A 25,032-nucleotide genomic window follows, 5' to 3' on the forward strand; every position below is an offset into this window, starting at 1 on the left:
GAAAGCATCTTAGGCACACTAGCATGCACTTCTCTGATTAACTCTTTCACTGCATTTGGGGAAAAGGCATGTAGCTAGGTGTGTTACCACACGCAGTATTTTCAACCTAGTCTGGATTTGCATGCAGAAGTGACCTAATTCCACGTTAAAACTCTTCAGTGGTAATAAAGACTGAGGATTACTCAGAGCCCTTAAAACCAGAGCCCTTAAAATAACTTGCAGAAAACAGTAGTGTCCTTCAAGACCACAGATCATGGGAATTTGAGGGGATTATGGTAAGAAATGCACACACCTACACACACTAGTTCTGTGCCACTTACTTACTTACCTTCAGGCTCTGGTTCCAGACAGGGATGGGGGCCGTTTGCTGGGTCTGGAAACCCATTGCAGCTGATGAGCTGGGCGTAAAACCTGGTGGAGGCCTTGGGGAGCCGCGGCAAGCTGGGGTCTGTGCGATTCACGTAATAGAACCCAAACTTTTCGGCAAAGCCCACTGCCCACTCAAAGTTGTCCATCAGCGTCCAGGCGGCGTAGCCTCGCAGGTCAACGTTGTCAATCAGAGAGGCTGTTACCAGGACCAAGCATAAAAGGTCAGGTGCGCGGGCAGGCAACAGGAGGCGTTACGGCCAGGTGAGCTGGTGGTACGCAGGTGCTCCAGGGCACTACACAAAAGCAGCCTGCCGCATGCAGGTGAGGTTTTGCCATGTTATTGTTGGTCTCCCCGTCTCCCCCTGCCCCGTTCTCTCTCGCATGTTGCCTCAGCTCGGTTGCTTTGTGGAAGTTCTGGTCTACTGCTAAGTTACAGCTAACGCTCAGCCAGCCAGGACTGGAGCCTGCTTTTCTTTGCTCCAAAAAAAATCCAAAGCTTTTTTTCAATAAGGTTTAGGAACAGAGAATAGAAGCCTTAGAAATGCTGCTAGCGTTTAGACGTGTGCCTGCGTGGCTCTCTCTGCTAAAAAGAAGCAACCATGCATTTTCTGAACAGCTGCCAGTCATCTCCGAGTATGTCAGAGGACCAAACAGGGTGGGGGTGGGGGCATTTCCCCCATGCTGCTTGACCACTGCTGTAATTAAAACCATTTTTTTAAAGCAATTCAGTTTTAGAAACAGCAACAATCAAACTATAAGTCAAAATAGGTTTTCATAACAATTAAACTGTCAAGTAGTAGACCTTGCCAGATGCAGCTATACAAAGAAGCTGTAGTTACCCTATTAAACCCATGGTTTGGTCTTCTTCCCCCTTTAGCTCATCTTTCTGGGTCAAAGCTCCTGGATATCCATGACCAGCTTGTGCTAAATCCAAAGGCTCTCAAAAGTAGACACAGAATAAACCTCTCTAGGCATGTGACTTGCAAACACGCTGCAAGTGGTCTCCCTCTTCAGTTCCTCCCCACTTGCTCCATGTGCAGGTCAGTCCTGTTCAGAAACACTGCGGCTCTCTAGAGAGTTGGATGACCACATTTTAAATAAGCATTCTTACCTTTTAGTGCTTCGTTAATATAACTCTTAAGGTAATGTATTCGCCAAGTGTCATTGAAGTTTACGGCTCCCCTTTCTGAAATCCCATTTTCAGTCACATAAATTGGAGGGCCGTTATACTCGTCTGTTATCCATTTCAAGAGCTTTCGGAAGCCGAAGGGTGTCACATTTAGCCAGAAGGAGCCAGAGCCCAGCCAGCTGCGGTCTGTTACTGAGGCTACGCCCCTGCGGAGGAGGACACGCCGATCACTGACCATCCTCCCGTGCCCGCAGCGCCACTGGTGCCTCGTACTGCTGGCGCCGCAGCCAGCTCTGCTTGAGAACTACTGCGCCGAGCTCTGCAGCAAGCTGAAGCAGGCGAAAGCACGGCGGCCTGAGGTGGTGAAGAGCTACTGGTGCTCACATGCCTCCAGAAAAACATTTCTCATACGTGTATGCTTTAAAATTATATTCTGCTTAAATCAGCTATAGCTGAGAATCTCATTTTAGTTCCAATCACAAGCCTGCCATGTCTTTATCGGTTGAAAAGTAGAAATGGTTTCAAAGTACAATCTACAATGCAGTGATTGCGCACCCCAAATTGGTATTTACTCCTACATACAGGAACGCAAGATGGAGCCCAGTGCTCCGCCGGGGGTCTAAACCACAGCGTAGGGATGCAGCAGCAAAGATCAAGGGAAGCAGTTTCACCAGGGGACGTTATACTCAATTCCATATATGATCTGTGAAAGCATTTCAGAAAACAGCTTGTGTTCCCCCATAGGTGGTTCCACAATTACCTTAATAAGTGCCTACTTTTATCATTTGAAACTGGGGAAGGAAATAAATATCTAAATAAAAATCTCGACTTTTGTATATTTAAACATGAAGTGATTTAGCTATTTAGACTTTTAACTTACAGTTACACAATGTGATGAGGGAACCACTGCTGTTGAACAGCAAATGGAGCAGTCTCCAGAATTGAGGATAGCCTAGCATTGCAAACTGCATTTTGGCCAGAAAATATGATAAATAGTATCTAAAGCTGATCCCAGACCATGAGGAGACTCAGAAGTGTTGACTCCTTTCTTTTAGAAGCTGCTCTAATTTTTTTTTTGTGCTGGTTTAACCATTCACTTTTATAACCAAGTCTGTAAAAAAGGCCATCACTGCAGAGCGAAAACAATAGCATCACAGTCACTGGATATTTTCTCTAGTGTTGGTTATAACAGCTTAATATATTTGTCTCATAGCTTTGTTTGCTGTTAGTTTACATTGCTCAGTTTGCTCCGGCTCCAGAAGTGCATGTTTTGTTTGACCAATGATTTACATTCACATCTTACCTGTCAGAGTCATAGGACGCAACAGCAGCAGGATAGTTTAAGTTGTATACTAAAACTGTAGTATAATGATTTAGACCAAAGAAGTCGTATGTGCCTTTAATTCTCTGCTTTTCACTTTCAGTAAATTCTGGCAGTCTGCAATAGAAACAGAAAAGCATAAACCCCTCAAAATACAAGTCTTTTCAGGATTTCCCCTTCTTCTGTTTCTATCCTCCCCTCTTCAATCTTTTTACATAAACTAAAGACAGGGATGTTATTTACCAGTTCTACCAGTGCGTTTCATTCTGCTTGAGCTCAAAAGTACTTTGAGTCAGAAAAGTCTGAAACTTTTTTGCTCTAGGAGCATCTGCAAACTTGACGAGCGACTGTCATCCCTTTAGACATGGGTTTCTTCCCAGCTGCAGGATCCAAAAGGGTTAAGTTCACAGTGTCTCTTCACTGCTGCAGTTTGCTAAATATAACATCAAAAGATCTAAAAGCTCAAAGGAACGGGGAAGGAAGATGGGTAATGAACGGGCAGATGGAAAATACAGCTTGACACTCTCTGAACCGCCTTTACTTCCAGCGCTTGTTCAAAGTGTATTCACATGGGGGGAGAGACTTTGAAGCAAAGATATAAGGTGTCTCTAAGCAGGACTCAGGACAGCACTGAAGAGGAATCCTGGACACTGACGAGCTCTGGAGCAGGAAGAAAAGAAAAATAAATGGAATGTATGTGAGGCACTTCCAGAATGGTGACTTGGGGACCTGCTACTTCAGCTGGATCCCAAAGAGGGGAGCGGGAACAACGCGGCTAAGACCACCCATCCACGATGGGATTTGAAGAGGCCAGGAGGTACGCTACGCAGAGGTCTCCTCGCTGCAGAGGCATCTCACAGAGGTCCTTGTGTCAGAGAGACGTTACCTCTTGCATGATCCTGCTTCTTAAGACAGAAAACAACGCACCCCCCGGGCATGATCACAGTGACCCTCCGTATGGGCGAGGAACCCTCACAAGCATTTTGGTTATCACCTGCTTTACCGCAACCATACGGAGATCCAGGGATGCTGTGCTCGTGGGAGCCTGTCTCAGCTCACCACGCTGCAAGCGCGTGACTAATGCCGACAGAGGGAAGAATGGAACGGTGCCTCCTAGCAGACATCGACATCAAGGGGGTCCTGTCCCCGCTCGGGGGAGCTGTCGCTTGCAGGCTCGTTGGACCCCGCGCGCTCTGCACGCCTGCTTGCGAGCGCTGGAGGTGCAGCCTGCTGGCTGCACTAAGGGGGCTAGAAAGGGCTTCACAGTAGCGGAGGAACAGGCAGCAGCTCCAAGGGCTCTTCTCTGGGGGGAAGCAATAGTACCTGCTTGGTGGTGGCAGGGGCTAATGCAGGGATGCCTCAAACCCTGGCCTCTGCGCGGGCATCAGTCAAAACTCCCAAACTTGCCCCTGAGTTCCACACTTTGAACACGCTCCGTGTGCGATACTGGTACCCCTGGTACCAGTAGGAGAAGCACAAAGGAGGGAACCATGCTCTTTCCGGAGGAACATGGGAAAACCCAGAAGAGACTGCGAATTAGCCTGGCTGTGGAGGCTCTACCATTTAGGCCCTGGAAGGCTTGGCTCCCTTCGAAGGGGAGGCCACCTCAGAGCAGCTCATCTCCCTTTGGGATCTGAGCCCTGCAACTGAAGCCCTATGTGCTGTCACTACCGTGACAACAGAGCAAGAAACGGAGTCAGGGACATCAAGGGTGCCCTGGAGCAAGGGGCGAGTCCCCTGCTCTCTTTTAGCCAGAAGAGAGAGAAAGTCCTCCTGGGAATTTGGTCCATGAGTAACCACTGCTTAACACGCACCCAGCGCTCCCAGCAGGCTGGCGATGCCTGAGAGTTGGCAGCCGGAGACTGAAGACAAGATTTCTTCCCCAGAAGACGGACGTGCTGCAGGGCACTTTATCCCATAAAGCAACACAGAGAAACTTTGCTATCTTATTAACAGCAGCAACCACCAGAAAAGAAATAGACTGTAAAAATAAGCATTCCAAAATTCACGTGCTTGAGGCACATATGAAAGCATAACTCAAACCTTGAAGAGACCTGCCTTGCTGCAGAGCACACTCCGACTCTTCCAGCACGTATGTGCCATGAAAGGGAGAGAGAAGAAAAAACATTCATGACGGAGCTCTGATAGCACAGTAGGAGTAAGAATAGTTAGTAGGAATGGCAAATAATAAATGCCGTTCAGAGGCACCAATGAGCTTTTGGTGCTTGTGTTCACTACATTATTTTAAAAACAGTTAAAACACATTTACGTTGTCAGGAAAAGCACAGAGTCTGATGCAGATCATTTATGGTATTACCCTGAGCTGCAAACTTATTACCCCAAAGGAAGAAGTATGGAGTTTTTCCTATGAAGATACAGCAAGATTTTCACAGTAACAGTTCAACAGAATCATTCCAAGTTAGCAGCTCTAACAGAAAAGCAAGTTTTAGCCCAACAAGTAAAACGAGCAACTATGAGTCTGGGCTCTTACCGTGACTTGGTCAGGCCTTGAGCCAGACTGCGTTCCCGAATCCTCGTTTTCATCACTTCATGATAATCGCCATTTTTGAAAATAGGATGAGCAAACCAACCTGCAAGAAACTAAGCCAAGAAATAAGGGAGAGGGATAAATTGTGTATCAAAAACAAATGGTTTAACTATTCCTCTCCATGTGCTGCTTTATATCTGAATTTATATCGAACAAGCACACGGAGATGGATAGATGCCCGTACAACGGCAGCAAATTCAATAAGCTTTTGGCACTGCCATACTATTTTGTCACGTTTGTGCTGCATACTTGACCAGCCACCAACACTAGAAGAGGGTGAGAGTTTCCTTGCAGTGACACCTCTCTCGACAGTCGGGCTCACCCGTTTCTCTCCCGCTGGTGCAGTGAGACGCTGACCTGGGTTCTGGGCGTCTCCAGCACACAGAAAGGGGCCAGAGAGACAAACGACACCGCGAGCAGCCGGGAGAGCCGTGGCCGCGCACCTCACTGTACCTGCATGAATCGTCTGGCAGCTTCGTGGTCCTCCTGCTTGCCTGGGTTCCTTGGCTCTGCCCAGTCAGTGTTGATGGCAAGAGAAATTATTCCTCCCTGTTTTGCACGGTAGGTCTCGTTGTACACGTGCCAGGCTTCGGCATGGGCCTTTATTAAGTTGTGCGCCACTACGTAGGGGGCTCGCCCCGGCCTAAGGGAGATACCTGCAGTGCGGAGGCAGCGATGGCACAGGCAACGGAGCAACAGTTCGACTTTCTCATCTGCCTCTTCGGAGGTTAATGCAGGATGCAGGACATCCGCAACTGCCCCACACAGCAGCACCTGGCTACGGGCTCTGCGTCCAGCACTTATGGCAGGAAGCTGTGCGCTCCGGCAGCTCCCTGTCCGCATCCCTCCCCTTCCCTTGCTGCTGCCCTGTGGTAGAGGCTGGCCCTGCTCCAGCCCTAATCCTTCTCCCTCCTCCAAAGGTGCAAGAGCTTTAAAAGTCGCCGCTGATAACAGGGTCTGCTTGGTGCAGCAGATCACTTTGGAGGCTGTGGAGGGCGGCTGGGATAGACACCGATGGGTCTCGGAGGAGTAGGGCTTTGCAGAGTGAAAGGAGGACCCCTTCACTACCCCCAAAACAGCCCAATCCCCGCTTATCCCCACCACACTGCCTGCCTCTGCGAGCCTCTGCGAGCCCCGGCCCCTGCTGCGCTGCAGCAGCAAACAGCACTGGGCCTACGGCGCTGAGAAGGCTCCGAGGTGCCGCCCGGCAGACTCACCCGGCGCCGCCGTGCCCGTGCCGTAGCCATAGTGCGCAACGTTGTAGGGTTCGTTGAGGGTTATCCAAAATTTCACTCTATCTCCCAGTCTCTGGAAAAGGAACTCAGCGTACTCCTTAAACCTCTGAACGATAGTGTCATTCTCCCACCCCCCGACGTTCTGCAGCGCCTGCGGGAGGTCCCAGTGATAAATAGTTACCTGCGGGGAAAGAGAGCGAGGGAAACAATTCAACCAGGCAGTCAACCCACTTTCAGGAATTAGGACCATAAAACAGCTCATCTACAAATACAAACCCTGCTTTGGTTTGCGCAGTTATCTGTTGCTAACGGGCACGTACTGACCTGTAGCAATCTGAGCGCCCTCTATCATGCAGTGTTCAAGTTCACGGTGATCACTCACGCACTCAAATAAAGTACCTCCTTGCCAGTGTTTCAGTTTCTTTAGGACACGGGAAAAGGACCAACTCCAGGGGCATGCCCGGTTGTGAAGGTCAAGCTTTCACCTTCAGTCTTACCAAAAAAACCCACAACAATCTTGCGATGGCAAGAACTCAAGACAGTCAAGAATTGCTGCACCGACGCTGACTCTCAGGTGAAAAACAATCCAGTAAAAATAGCTATTTGGTTTGCTGTATCCGTCCACCCGCTCTAGAGCGGCACCATGAAGACACAGGTCTGCTCAGGCGCAGTCGGGCGCTTGCCTAGATGTTGCTGGGCTGCAGCGCGTGGTGCAGCCACGCACCCGCCCCGGGTGGGTGGCAGCTCTCGCTGGTGCTCAGCAGCCACCAAGGCAGAAAGGTTGGCCGCCTTCCCTCCCGGGGAGGTTATCTGTCAGAGTGCGGCGGCCAGAATGAAGGAGAAAAGGCTGTTTTCTTCCAGCCACCCCACCGCATCATTTCAATAACAGATACAATAGCTACACAGTAAAGCTACGAACAAATAAATGAAACAGTCCCAGCCAACAAAACCACACATAATTATCTATATTCTTACGCTTGTCCACCCTACCTCTGAATAGGACAGGGAGAGGTAATAGGCATCTGAAGAACCATCTTTAAATACACCTTTTATATATTTTTTTTTCTCCAGCACTTCCTAACAGTGTTAGTTTAGGTGCCCAATTCTTATGCAAGTCATTAATTTTTACATTAAGCTCGTATTAGGATGGACTGTCCTATTATTAAGCTTATATATCGTTATATTACACCTACAACTGAACCAAAACATTCCCAGCAAGGGACCTAAATATTCTAACTTGTCAGAATCCAAGCTGACAGAAAGCCTGCTTGGCTACGCAAAGCGCTTCTTAACGAGCTAAAATGCAAAAAAAGGCAAGCGTGTAAAAAGTGAAGGCAACAGGGACCGCTTGCACGGGGCCAGGTCGGATTCACCTGAGGGGGCTGAAAGGGCTGGCTGACGCAGCTGCGAGGTCACTGCCTGTTATTTGTGAAAATCACGGTGATCAGCAGAGATTCCTGACTCCAGGAAAAGAAATCAGGGTTACCCCATCTCCACGAAAGGCCAGAAGGAAGCTCCAGGGAACTAGAGGCTGGCTGGCCTCACTTCAGTCCCTGGAAAGCTCACCAAGTAGGTCCTTCTGGAATCCACTTCCAAACACACGAGGGACAAGAAGGCAATTGGAAACAGCCAACAATAAGGTTACTGCGATCTTTCTAGGTAGTAAGATAATTTCTAATCTATCACTATATCCCCAATTCATTTGTTTATGTCAAAAAACCACGTTTCCTTGTGGAACACAGTGAAAAGCAATTTTCCTATGAAGGAGGGAGTAGACTGAAACACACATATGTGCTCTGAGCGTCAGACTTGGGTTCTGCTACTGGCCTACATATCACCCCATCCTGAGCTGTCTTGAACAGCCTGGGAAGTCTGGAAGGACTGAGGGTTTCCTATGTAGGCATCAGAGCATGGGAATCAGGCAGGGAAATCCAAGAGTCAGGATTTAATCTTTGACATCAGGATAATTCTCAACTCTTGCATTTTGTCAGATTTCCAGACCATTTTTGCTGTTACCTGAGGCTTAATGTTAGCCGCCAGAAGAGCATCAATTAACCTTTCATAGTAGTTCAGTCCCGCTTCATTGACATAGCTGGTAGTCCCATCCGGGAGAACACGTGGCCAGGAGATTGAAAAGCGATAGTGAGACACCTTGAGGCTCTTCAGCATTTCCACATCCTCCTCAATCTTGTGGTAGCTGTCACAGGCTACGTCTCCATTCTCATCATTGCCGATTTTCAAGGGAGTGTGAGAATATTGATCCCAAACGCTAAGTCCTTTCCCATCTGCTCTCCATGCTCCCTCAATCTTTAATTATAGATTGGGGGGAAAAAATTTGTTAGTAAACCCTAAATTTAGGACTTGGCCTAATAAAGAATTCGGCCTTGTTAGTCTTTGTGGCACCACCACCCAGTATTTTAACTTATCAGCTTAAGGTTAGAAACAATAATGTTTTTGCTGCACCAAACCAGTAAGACCTCTTGGGCCTCAAAGCAAGACTTACTAGCAAAGTCCAGTATCACAGAAACAGGTATTGTTTCAGTTCAGCTGCTGCTCAGTGTTAGCTGGCTCTTGTGAAGCCAGTGCTGCTGTCTCGATTCCCGTGGTATAGCCATGCCCTTAAATATCTCCAAGTTCCTCACTTTTACGGCAATGATTACAGTAATCCCTGATTATGCTAACACCCAATGTTACAAAAGCTCTAGGTGTCTCATCCTAAATGAATCAACTGTCTGCTGGTACTTTAAGCATCAGTATTCATTTCCTAACCTGATATGCTGCAGTTGCTACACTCCAAAAAAAGTTCTTTGGAAACTCTCCGTATAGAAAACCATCGTCTCTGGGCAACGGGATACCATTATTGCGGATGATTTCTGAATAGTACACAGCAGAGCGCTTTGGGGTTCTTGGCCTGTTGGGATTATCAAAATCAACCTGGTGCAATCCAAACCTTGGATCATACCCACTCAACCATTCAAAGTCATCCATGAAAGACCAAGCGACGTATCCTCGCAGATTAACACCATCCAGTTTGTAAGCTGGAAACATATATTTTAAGAGATGTTAGACCAAAACCAGTGGATGAGCATCAGTGGTATATCACATGTTAAGTGAACGACAAGCAATTCATATGCAGACACCTCCACACCCTCATAAAGCTGGCATTAGATAACTAAAACGTAAATGGCCACAGGAAGGAGAGCATAAAAAGAACCTGTATGTTTGTATAGTGTTCAGAATATTTAAAGACTGATATCAATTGCTTATAAAAGCTACTCCTCTGCAGAAGAAATCAAGCAGAAGTCTAGGGGGCAGATGCACAGACACACCACACTATGACAGAATAAAAGCAAACATCGGTACCTTTTAGAGCTTCATCAATGTACGTTTTGTAGTAAAATATCCTGGCATTGTCATCAACATCCGACTTGGTCTTTATCCCTACCCCGTTCTCAGTGATGTATATTGGGGGATTTTCATATTCCTCTTTGATCCAGTTCAGCAGCCTCCTCATCCCCCAGGCCACAGCCCGATGTTCAGCAAGAGCTGAGGAAGGCCAGGAGCTGTCAACCGTTACTGAAATTTCCTGGTCATACTCATAAGAGAAGGGCCTCAGCCGGGTTGTTGTATGAGTTACAATTTTGGAGGTGTAGGTGTTGAAACAGAAAACATCTGCCGTGCCCCTGATGTATTCGCGCTCCTCAGCTGTGAAAACCGGTAGGCGGGATGATGGCAGGTTCTGGAGCTCACTCCTGTTCCCGACTGTCCATTTCATGACATCAGGGTAGTCCCCATTTTTGAAGATCGGGTGTGCGAACCACCCCAACAAAAACTGCATGTACCTGTCTGCAGCTTCTATGTCCCTGGGGTCACTTGGTGTCTTCGGCTCAGCCCAGTCGACATTAAGGCTCAGAGAAATGATCCCTCCCTGACTTGCTCTGTATTTGCGATCATATGTGTGGTAGACCCTGGCGTGAGCTTTCAGTAGGGTGTGCGCAACCCTGTAGGGAGCGTCGCCAGGGTCATTGACATTGGGTGGAAATATCCCAATGCCATAGCCGACCCAGGCAACGACGTGGGGTTCATTGAACGTAAGCCAGAACTTCACCCTGTCCCCAAAGGTCTGGAAACAGAAGTCTGCAAAACTATCAAACAGTTCGATCAGTGTACTGTTCTCCCAGCCACCAATGTCCTGGAGAGCTTGTGGCAGGTCCCAGTGGTACAGCGTGACCATTGGAGTGATGTTTCTTGCAACCAATCCATTAATGAGACGGTTATAGTAGTCAACTCCATGGCTGTTTATTGAATTGTTCCTTCCATTAGGGAAAATCCGAGGCCACGACAGAGAGAAACGGTAGTTCTTTACCCCTAAGGCTCTCAGCAGGTAAAGATCTTCCTCCACTTTGTTGTAGCTATCACAAGCTATATCTCCAGTATCATTATTATTTATGTTCCCTGGGACATGGGTGAAAGTATCCCAAATGCTGGGTCCTTTGCCATCAGCATCCCAACCTCCTTCTATCTGGTAGGCAGAAGTAGACACACCCCACATAAAGTCCTCTGGGAAGGTGCCATAGAAGTACATATCCCTTTCAAACTTGGTTTGGGATGAAAATTTCTCCCAGACAACCTTTGCCTTCGAGGGAACTTCAGATGCTGGTAAATTTGGCAATCTCGATGACATGGGTAGCTCAAATGTCACGGGAGTAGAAAATTTGTCCAAGGCTTTGGATGGGAAGCCATTCTTTTCAATAACACTGGAGTAGAAATAAGCAGATGCCTTGGGGGTCCTTGGTCTGTTGCTATCTTCAAAATTCACATAATGTAGTCCAAATTTTAGGCTGTACCCTGCTGGGCCTTCAAAGCCATCAACCAGCGATCGAGTAATGTATGACTGAACATCCACCGTATCTAGTTTTACCGCTGTCACAGAAACAGTACAAGACTGTTAGTTATTTGAATGTTTTCTGAACACAGGTACAAACACAACTGAGGGTAACAGCCAAATAACCAAATATCTATGAATGGGCTTTTAGGCAGAAAACCAAAACAACTAGAGTGTCTGGCAAGAGCAGCAGTCAGTGCCGTAATGGGAGCTGGTCGAATGCTTAGTGACAAAAACAGATCAGAAAAGAAATATTAGTCAAGAGATATGTGAGTACAGAACACTTGTGCCACTGGTATCTCATTCCCTATATTCTTGTTTTCAAGCACAGTTACTCAGTTTAGATATATGGATCACTTCTAGATTTACCACTGTAGTTAAACTGAAACATGTATATTTAGTACTTTTCTATCTTCCCTGGGTACAGAAGACTTTTTTTTTTTGCATGACAGCATATCCAACACCAGTAGAGGCAAGTCCAACTTCCTTCCTCATGCTGCCTACAAAGAAGTACTAGATCCCTCATTCCAGAAGAGTTCATTTCCCATACAGAGTCTGTCTTCTGTACTTCTGCTCAGACATAACTGCTATCCTATTTTGTTTTCTGTAGCTCTTTTCATACAAATATCAGTATGTTGAGAACTAGGTCAAGAGCAAATGCTATGTACTGATCACCTCTTAAGAGAGAATGAGTAAAATCTGTATTTGTCATTTCCTGACCTGTCTAGAACCGCAGTCATTAATATTAATTTTGCCAATAGATAGACAGTTTGCAAAGATACAGGCATGTCTTGAATCTTGCTCAAAATAATCGAGATATTTATATCTCTCTATAAATTCTAGCCTGAAATGGTACAGGATGCTGTCAGTTAGATCCACCTAATCAGCGAAGACATAGTTCCATCCTAATCTCTAAGACCAGTACAGGTAAGAACTTGGCAGCAGTCAAATTATCTTCAGGGAAGCTCAAGTATATAAACAGTCTTCCCATAGAGACCGACTTCAGGGTCCAGTCCTATTTATCTGCATATATGAAATTCCTATTCCCATATATAAATAGAATGGAAAATCCCACATCTGGACACCAGATGGCCTCAAGTTTATAAGATCACACTATTTATAGCAGAGGCAGCTGACTTCACATCACTACACAAATGGTGATGTTTTAAAGTTAACCATTGTAGAAGTGATAAAATAACTAGTTGCCATCATGAGAAAAAAAAAAGAAAAAAAGAGAAAGAAAAAAACCAAGAACAAGAACAAAAATCAAGAACAAAAACCCCTCCTATTCTCCATACCTTTTAGAGCCTCATTGATGTACCGGCGGAAATAGTCCACTCGCAGAGTGTCATTAATAACATCCCCTCCATCTTGTGTTGGCATACCGTTTCCTGCTATGTAAATTGGGATCTTCGTCCCTGTGTATTCCTGGGACACAAATTTCAGCAGCCTTCTTAATCCCCAAGGGACCACATGGATCCAAGAGGAGGCAGCCTGTGGCCACGACGGATCTACATGCAGGGAGAAGTTCCCAATGCTCTCGTAGCCTGGAGTGCAGGTGCTGTTAGTCCCGGCACTAACCAGGCGGGAAGTGTAATGAGAAAGACCAAAGAAATCAGCAGTCCCTTTCACCCAGGACTTCTCCTCCTCAGTAAAGAGAGGCAGCTGGGCAACTGTTGTGGAGCACTGCTGGTTTACTTCCTGGATCTGAGCCTTCAGGATATCTGGGTAATCACCGTTAACAAATATAGGGTGAGCAAACCAGCCAAGCATGAACTGCAGGTACCTCTCAGATGCTCTCACGTCCTCAGCGTTGGCTGGAGTCTTGGGTTCAGCCCAATCCGAATTCAGCACCAGCCCTACCTTTCCCAGCTGCTGAGAACGGTATCTGTCATTATACAGGTGCCAGACCTTGGCATGAGCCTTGAGAATTGTGTGAGCCACCTGGGGGCAGAAAGCAGAGGAAAGTGCGTCACACAGCTTTGCACAAGAAGTCCTGGAAGCCGAGACTATTGCTGTGCAAGAACACCGCCTCCTTCCAAAACAAGAAACCCTGACAAGACAGATAATCATGGCCAGAGAGTGCAGTGGGGAAACTGTTTTGAATTAAGCAGGGGAAGAACCTGGCTATCCGAGCTCTAGGGGTCAACACCAGCTTTTAGAAAGGAAAAATAAAAAAAGACGTCCAGCATCCATTAACCACCCCATTTTCTTTTAAGTATCACAAATTCAACAAGCAAATAATTGTCTCAGAAGCCGCATGAGGCTTTAACATAGCTGAAGTACAGAACTGGCAGAGGAAGACAACGGCAGCTGTGGAATCCTAGCTATTGCTATGTCCTTACCTTGTAAGATGCTACCCCTGGGTCAGTGATTCCTGGAGGATGCTCCCCGGTGCCATAGCCAGCGTAGCTGATAACCCAAGGCTCATGGAAAGTAATCCAGAACTTGACTTGATGTCCAAAGGTGGCAAAGCAGAAGTCTGCATAGTCTACAAAAGCTTCTATGACGCTTTCATTCTGCCAGCCACCGAGAACCTGCAGAGCTTGTGGGAGGTCCCAGTGGAACAGAGTCACCATGGGCTCAATGTTAGAGTCTAGCAAGTTGCTGATTAATTGGCTATAATAATCCACGCCCTTGGAGTTGAAGCCATTCCTGATGCCAGCAGGGAAAATTCTGGACCACGATATAGAAAATTTATACAGTTGGGGCTGAAGACCCCTGAGCAGGTAAACATCATAGCTGCTTTTATAGTAGCTGTCACATGCCACATCTGTTGTTTGATTCATGTAGACATGGCCTTCATGCCCAAACTGATCCCAGATGCTCTCTCCTTTCCCATCCTCTGCCCAAGCTCCTTCAATGTTAAAGGCACCTGTGGATGTGCCCCAGAGGAAACCACTTGGAAAAACATCCTGCAGAAAAGAATCCCTCTCCAATTCAGGCTGGTTAGCAAACATTTCCCAAACGGTTTGATAGGAGGAGCGGGGGGCAAGAACAGCAACTGGCTTCTCCTGTAGAGTATTTGTTATGCTGGAAGCAGAAGAATAAAAAGTTATTACAATCTCCGAGGAGGATGAAAGGATTGTTTGCTTTGCATTCAGCTCACACATGCTACACAGGGTATAGTTCCTTCTTCATCTGATCAGTCCAACCTACTGCCATTCAGCTGGCAGATGAAGCTGATGTGCAATGAGCTAACCACAGAGCTGCTCAAGAGCTACATATCTAAAGCATTTCTTTGCAGGTAGATTTGCATAATTCATTACACCTAGGTCAAAGATGCAAAGAAAATCTTCGCAGCATGTAGCAATTTCACACGCTACAACTGCCGCATGGGTTTCCACTGGATAAACTAAAACCAATCAATGCTGCTTACGTAATCTTTAACTTCCCCTTGCACAGTGATATCTGCTACGTATCTGTAGGCCTAATTGTCTTTTGTCCTAGAAAAGGCACAGGGTTTCTTTCTTTCTCTCTCTTTAAAAAAAAAAAAAAAAAAAACTACTTTGCTCTTGAAAAGAGCAAAAGGCTTGGAGAACATAACTGTTACTATGGGCTTGAAGGTGCAATCTGGGCGACTAAGGGTGAAAGGGTGGAAGAGGATTACATGACATGCTTACCTGCAATAGCGAGAGACTAGGCTCAGCAGAAAGGCACTCCTTTCCAGGCCTTTCAGTGACTAGCAGCAGACTTTTCCACTGAACATGTCTTGTGTCTGTCTAGCACACTTGTTTCTAGAAGACACCACTTTCTTATAGCATCTGATTTAAGGGAGAAAAAACTGTACCTTAAAACATGATTTGATGAGAAGTCCAAGAATTCATTAACATCATAACCAATTGTACGTGCCTTTTCTTTATTAATGGCTGAAAACAAACAAACAAGAAGTGATGGGCTTGGTCATGACTCAGATCCCACAGACTGCATGACACTAGATGCACATACAACAACACCTTTTGAAATTAAAAAAAAWATATATATATATTTTTTATAAACAATGTCTGTTTTTCCTCAAGTCTGATACGTTGGGTTTTTATTCTGTATTTCCAATTTCTCATTAAAAAAAAAAAAAAGATGAAAAGATGGGGGGGGTAGATTTCCTGCTTCCCTGCCCTCTACATTCACCATCTGCCTTCAATTTTCCTGGAAGGTTATAAAGAAACTATACAATTATTTCATCAAACAGTGGTGTCTGGACTGGACAACTTTTAATTCACTCTGTAATTTCCCATTCAGTGCCTAGCTAGAAAACCCTCTTCCTTCTTGAAATATTTTACTCACCTGTGACAATAGAAGCCACTGGTATGAATGGATTCTCTTCCATGGAACTACAATCAAGGAATTTCAGACTAAAGAGCAAAATCTCCGTGTCCTTCCAGATATTCTACAAAATGAAAAGTCAAACAGAGTTGTATGGAAATAAGTACAGGTCAGCTAGTAAAACCATGCTCTCAGCATTTGTTGCTTTTAACACAGAATATTAAATATCTAGAAGACTGAGCTTCAGAGGTAAAGTTCTTCAGAGCTAAATTCATAAATCAAAGTAAGCATTAAATACCACCAACTATTTTTCTCTGACCCCAAAAAAGCCCCATGCAGATCAAAGCATAAACCCCAGAAACTTGGTGTTTGACTTTTCATTGAGAAGGCATAGGGAAGCACGTTTTTTCAGAAAGCTTACTTGTTAAGAATCAGTTGCCATAATTGTTTGACCCACTTCAGATTTTTGGAGTAATTACACCACGCTGGGACCTTAAAGAGAACAAGTCTACTGGGTGGCTCCTTCTTCTGCCACTCAGTTGCTGGGGGACTTGTCTTACACATTTTAAGAAGGCAATTCAGTACCAGAGGTTTTAATATCAGTACTAGCCTATAACATCGCTGACTTCGTCACTGCCACGTGATGCAAACCTTTTGCAAACTTGTCCTCATTAACACGCCTCTGCTAACAAGCAGTTGAAACGTTTGGTAGTGCAGTTGCAGAACCAACTCTAGAATATAATAGTATCTTCTTATATAAGGCTACCAGCCTAACAGCTTATCAAACGCTTAGGATGTGAGACAGAGCAATTCTCAGTCTTGGACAAAAGAATTATGCCATTCCAGTTACTCCGTGCATCAGTGAGCACTGACCTAGTCGATCATTTCCAGTACTTTCAGACACCTGTTTTTAAGTCAGAGTAACAGCGAGCAGTACGCAGCTGTTTCCTAACACAGTTGTCATCCGAGCTCTCACAGCAAATCAGCACTGTTTAGAAACGCATCAAGGAACACGGAGTTCCCCTTCTATTTATGGTCTGTTTTCCACCTCTGCAATTCTATCGCAATCTTCAGCATTTTTTAAATCTTTAAGGATTTTCCAAAGATGATATGCAGAGAGTTTCCACTTCTTGCTCTTCATTTGTGGCCTGGCAATTTCCCTATTTATAGGGAATAACTATCCTGCTGTTGATACACAGGAGAGACAGTTAACCAAGAGCCTTGCACACTCCTTTCTGGCTGCTCTTCCCTTTGCTACATGACCCTGAGCAGGGCACACAGTCTCTGTGCTCATCTCTGCAGAAGCATCGATCACACAGGCCTAGGCTCTGGAGGATTGGAGATAGCAAACTATGAATTACTTTGAATTCATAGTGTGAGAATTGCTATAACAGACCTTAATTGCAAAGTAAGTTGTTATAGATGATTTCTGAAGTTCAATAGAATTATAAGGGCAATGATGGATTTGCCCCATCTGCTCTGCTCCTAATATTTCATCTTAGGAATATATTGATCTACTCTACTCCTTTGGGAGCACTTGAAATGGAACATTTAGATGTGTGCATCTTTAACATACATAGTGTACTGAAGTACATTCCTTTTTATGGAAAACCTCAATAAAGTAATTTAAAAATATTAAAGACATGATCTTGCCTTCAGCTAGATGGGTGCAAACCCCAGAAGTATTTTGAGCTGTATAAGCTGAAAGCAAATGGGAACTTCATCAGTCTAAAGCAATACAGAAATCCAGGAAATGCAATGTTCATTTTAACATTGTACATAAAGTTACCTGGAATTCACCCAACTTCATGTAGAAATCCGTTTCATTTCCACAGTTGTAATGGAGGTCGAGAGACAGAAAGTCTAATGAATCCTGGAAACAGCAAAATAAAAAAATCCTGGAGAAAAAAGTATTTTTTGCAGGTATTATGTTAAAAATACATAAAACAGCTGACATGGTTGATACAGATAAGTTATTTGAATAAGAAATCATACAGCTACAAGGGAGGCCTTATAGCGCGTATGAACTGGATACTGTGTGTGAAGATTTTTCTTAGCATCTCTTTCCAAACAACAATGCAAAATCTTAGAAGCATTAGAGTTGAAGCAAATTGTAAAGTACTTTATGCATTTAATATTCACCATCTACAACTGCACCTTAAATTAGTAAGACTGAAGGAGTCAATGATTAATCAGGTAGGGAAACCTTTGCCACTAACAGTGTGGTTCGGGGAGGCCCTATCAATAAACTTTTGGGGAAAGTCCACTTCAGAAATCTTTGGTCATCCCAAATCACAAGTGTTATCCCATTAGAGTCAGCAAGGTTCAATAGCATAGGTGGTATTCTTTTATTAAACCAGCTGGTGAAGTTGGAAAAAAAACAGGTAAGCGATCAGTAACGTTTTCCGTGTAAAATTTTTTTCTAGTGTAATGAACTCGCTAATAAAAGATCTTTCCCCTCCTTACAAACCATGCCTTGCTTATGTCCTTAAAATATCATGTCTGCAACATGACTTACTAAATTTTAAAAGACTGTGAATGCAAGTCCAAAACCTGCACTGCCATTTGTGCACTGCATCCCACCCCAGCAGCCTCTAGATGAACAAACTAATAACGGGCGGTTTGGTCTTTATGGAAAGGATGTTGTCATCTTTGTAGAGATTAGATTCTCCTCGTGCTGTGCTGTCCCTGTATGCCTAGACCACTTAAAGCTCAGGAAGTGCTTTAATAGAACAGATTAAGTGGATTTTTAAAAATAATGGTTATTTAAAATATTTCTTTTATTTTGTGGTGCATTTAATTGACTTGCACAGAAGATAAAAGTGGATACATCTTTTGCAGACACCTTGTCACATAAGCATATATATTGCTACAGTTGCCAATTGTGAGAGTAAATATGTCTCCTTATACTTTAACCAGTACTTACCAGCCAAAAAAGGATGATTTTTAAAATCAGTGAGCTTCACAAGATCAAACTAATCAAATAAATAAAACTGACCAATTGATAAATTTTATTTAACTTGCAATAGCTCGCTTGATCCTGTACATAAAAATGTTAACATATTCAAACTATTTCATTTTGGAAGTCATTTCTATTAAGGTGTTACCTGAAGACAAAATGACAGCAGCTCTGATGAAGTGCTATCCAAGACGTGATCCATTCCTAAAGCAATGGACAGTTTTCCATCTTGGAAGAAAGAGACAGCCGATCAGTGTATTAAGAAGGGCAAAGGAAAGTTAACAGTTTACTGCAGTTATTTTAAAAAGAGCTGGAAATTTTTGAAGATGTGGATCATCAGAGACAGGGCCCCGAGCAGCTCATCAGAGAATACCCACTGTGATTTGAAAGGGGGAGTCGAAGAAGGTAGAAGTCCAATGGCAAAGTTCAAGGAGTTGTTGTTCAAGGAATTTGTCAGTAAATCTTAAGACGTTTATGAGCAGTAACTGTAATGCTGTGGCTTGCAGAAGGAGGATCTGAATGCAACTATCCAGTGGGTTCTCTTCCACTCTATGCTTATAAGCAAGATCTTTAATATTCCTGACTCCAGTGGTTCTTCTATAGTAGTTTATTTTTTTTAAGTTAATTCTGAGCCAGATGATTTTTAAGAAAAGCACACAAAACTGCAAAATCTTACATATTTCTCCTCAAGTGGTCTGACTACCATTTCAAGTAAAATGTAGTTACCAGTAAATTATAAAAAATTATCAAAATAACAAATTTGAAGGAGTCTGCTACTCAAATATTTCTATGCAACTCTGAGACCAGAGACAGCACACAGAGACCACGTGTAGCAGCTGCCATTTAATCCTACCACAAACTGTTTGTGAAAAGGTCATAGAGACAAATCCCTCCCCGGTTCTCTTTACCTGCCGGCGAGTATTTCTCGTGGTAGACTCGATACGCTCTCTCGTGAGCATCAGCCAGGGCCCGCGCCCGCTCCCGGCGGTCGCCGTAAGGCAGGCTCTCGAGCACCGCCGGCAGGTCGCTGAAGGTGAGCCACACGTCCACCAGGGCCCCAAAAGAGCGGAAGCTGAACTCGGCAYATTCCACAAACAGGTCAGCAAAGGCGCTGGATGCCCCGCGCCCGGCCCGAGCGGCCACGGCGCCGGGCACCCGCTGCCGATGCAGAACTACCGCCGGCCGCAGGCTCGCCGCAGCCAGCGTCTCGAGCAGCTCCCGGTACCGCTGCACTTGGGCTTCGTCCGGCTTCCCGGCGTCCCCCTCCGGCAGGAGGCATGCCCACAGCAGGAAGACCTTGTAGTGCGTCACCCCGGCTCCGCGAAGGTGGGAGAGGCGCAGGGGCAGCTCGGAAGCCGCCGGATCTTGTTGGCACAGGTGCTCATGGGCTTCGCTCCCACCAGGGTCCYGAGCTTCTTTGGGTAGGACTTGGTTCTGCAGATGCAAACTATTTCCTAGCTCGCTGGGTAGCGGTCCAGCAATGGCAATAAAATTCTGAGCTAATCCTCTGTCTATCCCAAAGCTGGGAGAGGCTAACAGGAGAAAAGAGAAGACTGTCTTACAGACCAGCTCCATCTCTGGACCTGCTTCAGAATTATTTCATATTATTTATACTACAGCAGAAATAATATTTAACTGAAATTATCTATTGTGCAGATAAACGTTCCCAGAACTAGCTGGCACTAGAATGATAATGTATCAGGACTTTCAACAGACAGATAAAGCAAACAAACAGACTGATGCAAAAAAACCACCATCAAACAATTAGTTGGAGAAAGGTCACGTGGAAACACTGGATTAATATTTTCTGAGATGCTCAGGTTCCCCTTTACGCTTGAACATAAATGGACATTTGGTAATACTGCCTGCATTTCAGAGGAAGGTAAAACAAAAAGCAGGCAATGCTTTTCATCTCCTCCTCTTGCCCTTTTTTGCCTTAAGAAGAATCCCAGCACGCAAAGAAATGACAGGAGCGGCGTTACTCGCATTGGCAGGGCTGGGCGCCTCCACGGCTCAGGGCGGGCAGCCCAGGAAGGAGGTGTGCTCGTGCTACGATGCTTGGGCGCATAAAGGAAACACGTGATGTGGCACCTTGCCTGTTTGGAAGGAAGAGCGGTTGTTATGTGAATTCAGGCACCAGCAACAACGCACGTGTTCTGCGGAGCCATCCCCAGACTCGATAACATCAGGGAGGTTCGACGATATAGTTTATTGCTTTCCAAAGTACTCCTTCCTCTGGCCTTGAGGACGCGTGCTCTCTCAAGTAGAGCGATACGCACAGATCACCCGCTCAGTGCGCACGGGGCACCCGAACCGCTGCAAGGAGGAGAAAACCCGACCTCGCTACATTCAGATACGGCAGAACTGGAGAGCTGAGAGCATCTGCTGAACCTGCTCTCCGCGCGGCCTCAGTACGCAACATATTTAAACCAACTATTTCCTTTAACAACCAGTTCTTGCCTGAAACATAGCTGGAAGCAGCTAGTTAGTTTACTGCTCTGTCAGACAACATCATCTTTATTATTTATGTTGTAGTAGAAACTGTCACAGAACACTTGCTCTTTTCCAAGATAGCCAATATTCTGCTTAAGCAGGGATTGTCATTTGCGCACTTTAACCCCATTTGATTCCAAGAAGCCTTTTTTTTTTTTTTTAAAGGAAGCCTTAAAAAAATCTTGCTGAAATATTGTGCTTGCTGTTCTGAACACCTAGCTAAGAACTCATTTTTTTTCTGATGGATGTAGCAAGTGCTTAAATAGGAAACATACAGCACCATCTGCAGCTTATTTTTCAGTAGAGCAGTGTTCACTGCAGAAAGAACACCCTTCCGACCCAGTGAAGCATATAGTACTGGTGGGAAAGAGGAAGCAGAGAAATTATTTGCATATTATTAATTTTATATTAAATATTATTATTTTTTCCATGTGAAAAATGTTTGTTAGCAAAGATTGAGGGGGCAGAGGCCCACACATAATGAAGTACAAACATCTTCCTGTCCTTATTTTGAAAGCAAATTATAAGCAATCTAGAATAAAACTGTTGTTGCAGATGGATGGTAATTTTTAATGAGATACAGTGCTTGCCAAGACATAGTTTATGAAAGAAATTAGTAGAGAGAAGCTACTGCAGCTGCAAGTTAGTGCCCAGTGATACAGTAGTGCTGGTGACAAGTATTTGTATTTATGGAATGGGAAAAAAACATAATAGCTGTCTTTCACAATACTCTTAGTCAGACTAAGGCCTATTTAGGCTGTAATGTTGGATTCCCCTTACAGACAATGGAGAGAAGTAGGAACCCAAAGCAGGTGTTCTGCATTGCCCTCTAGAAGAGCCTACCTCTCTTTATCAAATTCATAAGGAATCTAAGCTCCCAATCAGAAACCTAAAAGAAGACAGTATCATTACCCCCCTGGGCCTCCATTTCATGTTATTTTTGCTGGGCACAGCAGGATTCTTTGTTTATTTATTTTTGTAAGGTCTTACTCTGCAGGAAAGAAAGATATGTGTATTTGTATTAAAGGCATCAGTTAGAGCTCCACAGCTAAAGTATGGAGCTTTTGCATTAAAAAATAGACATTTGCATTTAAAAACACTGTTTTCAGACAGAGATTTAGGAAACCTGTCAGTAGTAAAGTTTGGTGCTCCAGGAGATGGAAATATTTATGAAACAGGCTACTGAAAGCATAGGAACAGGTTGCCCAGAAAAGCGTTGGAATCTTCCTCACTGGAACCATTCAAGGCTCAGCCGGACCGGGTGCCGGATAACCTAACCTAAGGCTCTGCTGTCAACAAGAACTGGGACAAGAAGACCTCCAGAGGTGTGCTCCAACCTAGATTTTTCTATGATTTTTGTTTGGAAAGCATCACTTTTCTCTCCTCTCCTTTGGAATTAGCAGCTAAATTACCACGTTGCAAAACAAAATGTTCATGCAGCTTTAGAGCACAAAACCATTCCTACATCTTCAACATTTGATCTCTACCTTGCACACATACACGCCTTTCCCAAAATTGACATGTCTTTCCCCAAATTGGCACTGAGTTGCAGGGAGTTCTTACCGGTCACTATTGGGTCCCAGCAACCACAAAAGACTAACCCGATTCCTTGATTTCCTGCTATGCTGTACAAATCATTCCCAATTTTATCTCCTCAGTCTCCAAGAAGCCTTTTAAAGCTCACAAGAAGCTGGATCTGACAGATCTGACAAGAGAAAGAGTAGTAGAAAATAACTTGCAAATATTATTTAACTAGACAACGATATAGCATCTATATGCTTTAATTAATGCTTGCAAACTGAGGAGGCCAATTTACTCACTAATTGAAATTAGTTCAGGTTCATGGGCTTAATCTATTAAAGTAAATTGGCATTCAGTTCAGTTAGATTGAGTTCAAACTGCAATAAAAATTACTTACACTTGTAAATGAAAACCAAAAATCAATTACTAACCAAATGCAAATTAATGAAAGGAATTCCAAAAAACATATGCAAGGATCACCTTAAGTGCAGCGGAAAAAAACTTCTGATGAAGCATTCTCAAAGATGCAATCCAGTCCTAAGGCCACAAACAGTTCTCCATGGGAAGGACAGACTGTTAACTGGACATGCGGAGAGAAGGAAGTACATCATTCCCAGCCTTACCAACACAGCTGTCTAAAAAGATGCAGGGCGTTGTGCTGGAAAAGGGAACAAAGCGTTAATTCCAAGGGGTATATAGGAAATTACATGTTAATAAAAAAAGAAAAGTACCTCCTCCTACCTAGTAAGCGCATTAGGGGAAGTACGGCGTTCCCTTGCAATGACAGCATTATTCTGAAATACTACTAGTGTTCAGATCGGAGCTGGTTATTACCTAATGCATCTTGCTTTGAAACAGAGATAAATGAGGCAATGATCACAAACACAGCTCGAACTCTTCTGTATCAGCTCACGTTTTGTTTTCATTTGGTATCAAATTAAACAATTAATAAATTCCCAGGGCTTTAAGGTATGAGGTATGGCTTTACAATAACACTCGAAAGGCCCTCAATGCCGACTGTAACTTTTAGTGTGCTAAAAGGAACAGAAAAGGAGAAAAGCCCAATTAAAACATGATCCCTGATAAATTTGGCTAAAGCTCTTATGGTCTAGTTAAAAAAGTTAGTTTCCAAATAAGTTAGGCTGGTCATTATTTTAGACTGCATAAAATTCAGATAGACTGGAAATTGAGGTATTTATGCAGGCATTTTTTCCTGTGCTGGCCAAATACAAATGTAAACTCTTGCCCCCAGTAAATGATAATTTAACCCTTTCACAAACTGTTTGTGAAAAGGTCATACAGACAAATCCCTCCCCGGTTCTCTTTACCTGCCGGCGAGTATTTCTCGTGGTAGACTCGATACGCTCTCTCGTGAGCGTCAGCCAGGGCCCGCGCCCGCTCCCGGCGGTCGCCGTAAGGCAGGCTCTCGAGCACCGCCGGCAGGTCGCTGAAGGTGAGCCACACGTCCACCAGGGCCCCAAAAGAGCGGAAGCTGAACTCGGCACATTCCACAAACAGGTCAGCAAAGGCGCTGGATGCCCCGCGCCCGGCCCGAGCGGCCACGGCGCCGGGCACCCGCTGCCGATGCAGAACTACCGCCGGCCGCAGGCTCGCCGCAGCCAGCGTCTCGAGCAGCTCCCGGTACCGCTGCACTTGGGCTTCGTCCGGCTTCCCGGCGTCCCCCTCCGGCAGGAGGCATGCCCACGGCAGGAAGACCTTGTAGTGCGTCACCCCGGCTCCGCGAAGGTGGGAGAGGCGCAGGGGCAGCTCGGAAGCCGCCGGATCTTGTTGGCACAGGTGCTCATGGGCTTCGCTCCCACCAGGGTCCTGAGCTTCTTTGGGTAGGACTTGGTTCTGCAGATGCAAACTATTTCCTAGCTCGCTGGGTAGCGGTCCAGCAATGGCAATAAAATTCTGAGCTAATCCTCTGTCTATCCCAAAGCTGGGAGAGGCTAACAGGAGAAAAGAGAAGACTGTCTTACAGACCAGCTCCATCTCTGGACCTGCTTCAGAAACAGTTATTTTATACTATTTATACTTAACATAAATAATTTTGGTACATTTCATGTGCTTAAAAATGTTTCTTAGGTGCTGGCATCAGGTTGATAAGACAAATAATCTAATAAGAATTAGAATAACTGAATGTTTAATAATCACATAGCATAACAGCACATAACTGAGACCAACAGAAATTTAAAGAAAATATTTTCTTCTAGAAAAGTCTAAGAACAAGTTTGCAAATATACTCAAAAAGTCCCCTCACAAATCACGCCACCTTTCAATCCTTTTACAAGTCAAGGCATTCACCA

General features: G+C 44.8%; 1 protein-coding gene across 1 annotated transcript in view; it reads right to left on the reverse strand.

The window, feature by feature from the left end:
* The window catches only part of LCT (lactase), a 26,884-nt gene extending 2,166 nt beyond the window's left edge, over positions 1–24,718 (reverse strand). The window contains exons 1-16 of the mRNA XM_026088962.1: positions 24,052–24,718; positions 18,858–18,937; positions 17,540–17,623; positions 15,772–15,874; positions 15,278–15,356; positions 13,833–14,520; positions 12,786–13,431; positions 9,966–11,525; positions 9,372–9,640; positions 8,619–8,909; positions 6,585–6,783; positions 5,821–6,023; positions 5,311–5,420; positions 2,802–2,936; positions 1,481–1,704; positions 329–565 (exon numbers count right to left, since the gene is read on the reverse strand). Coding sequence (XP_025944747.1) covers positions 329–565; positions 1,481–1,704; positions 2,802–2,936; positions 5,311–5,420; positions 5,821–6,023; positions 6,585–6,783; positions 8,619–8,909; positions 9,372–9,640; positions 9,966–11,525; positions 12,786–13,431; positions 13,833–14,520; positions 15,278–15,356; positions 15,772–15,874; positions 17,540–17,623; positions 18,858–18,937; positions 24,052–24,718 — 5,575 coding nt within the window. The remainder of the gene's footprint in view (positions 1–328; positions 566–1,480; positions 1,705–2,801; positions 2,937–5,310; positions 5,421–5,820; positions 6,024–6,584; positions 6,784–8,618; positions 8,910–9,371; positions 9,641–9,965; positions 11,526–12,785; positions 13,432–13,832; positions 14,521–15,277; positions 15,357–15,771; positions 15,875–17,539; positions 17,624–18,857; positions 18,938–24,051) is intronic.
* Positions 24,719–25,032: the final 314 nt, after the last annotated feature.

Source organism: Apteryx rowi, unplaced genomic scaffold, assembly GCF_003343035.1.
Source record: "Apteryx rowi isolate R43461 unplaced genomic scaffold, aptRow1 scaffold_8, whole genome shotgun sequence".
NCBI lineage: Eukaryota > Metazoa > Chordata > Aves > Apterygiformes > Apterygidae > Apteryx > Apteryx rowi.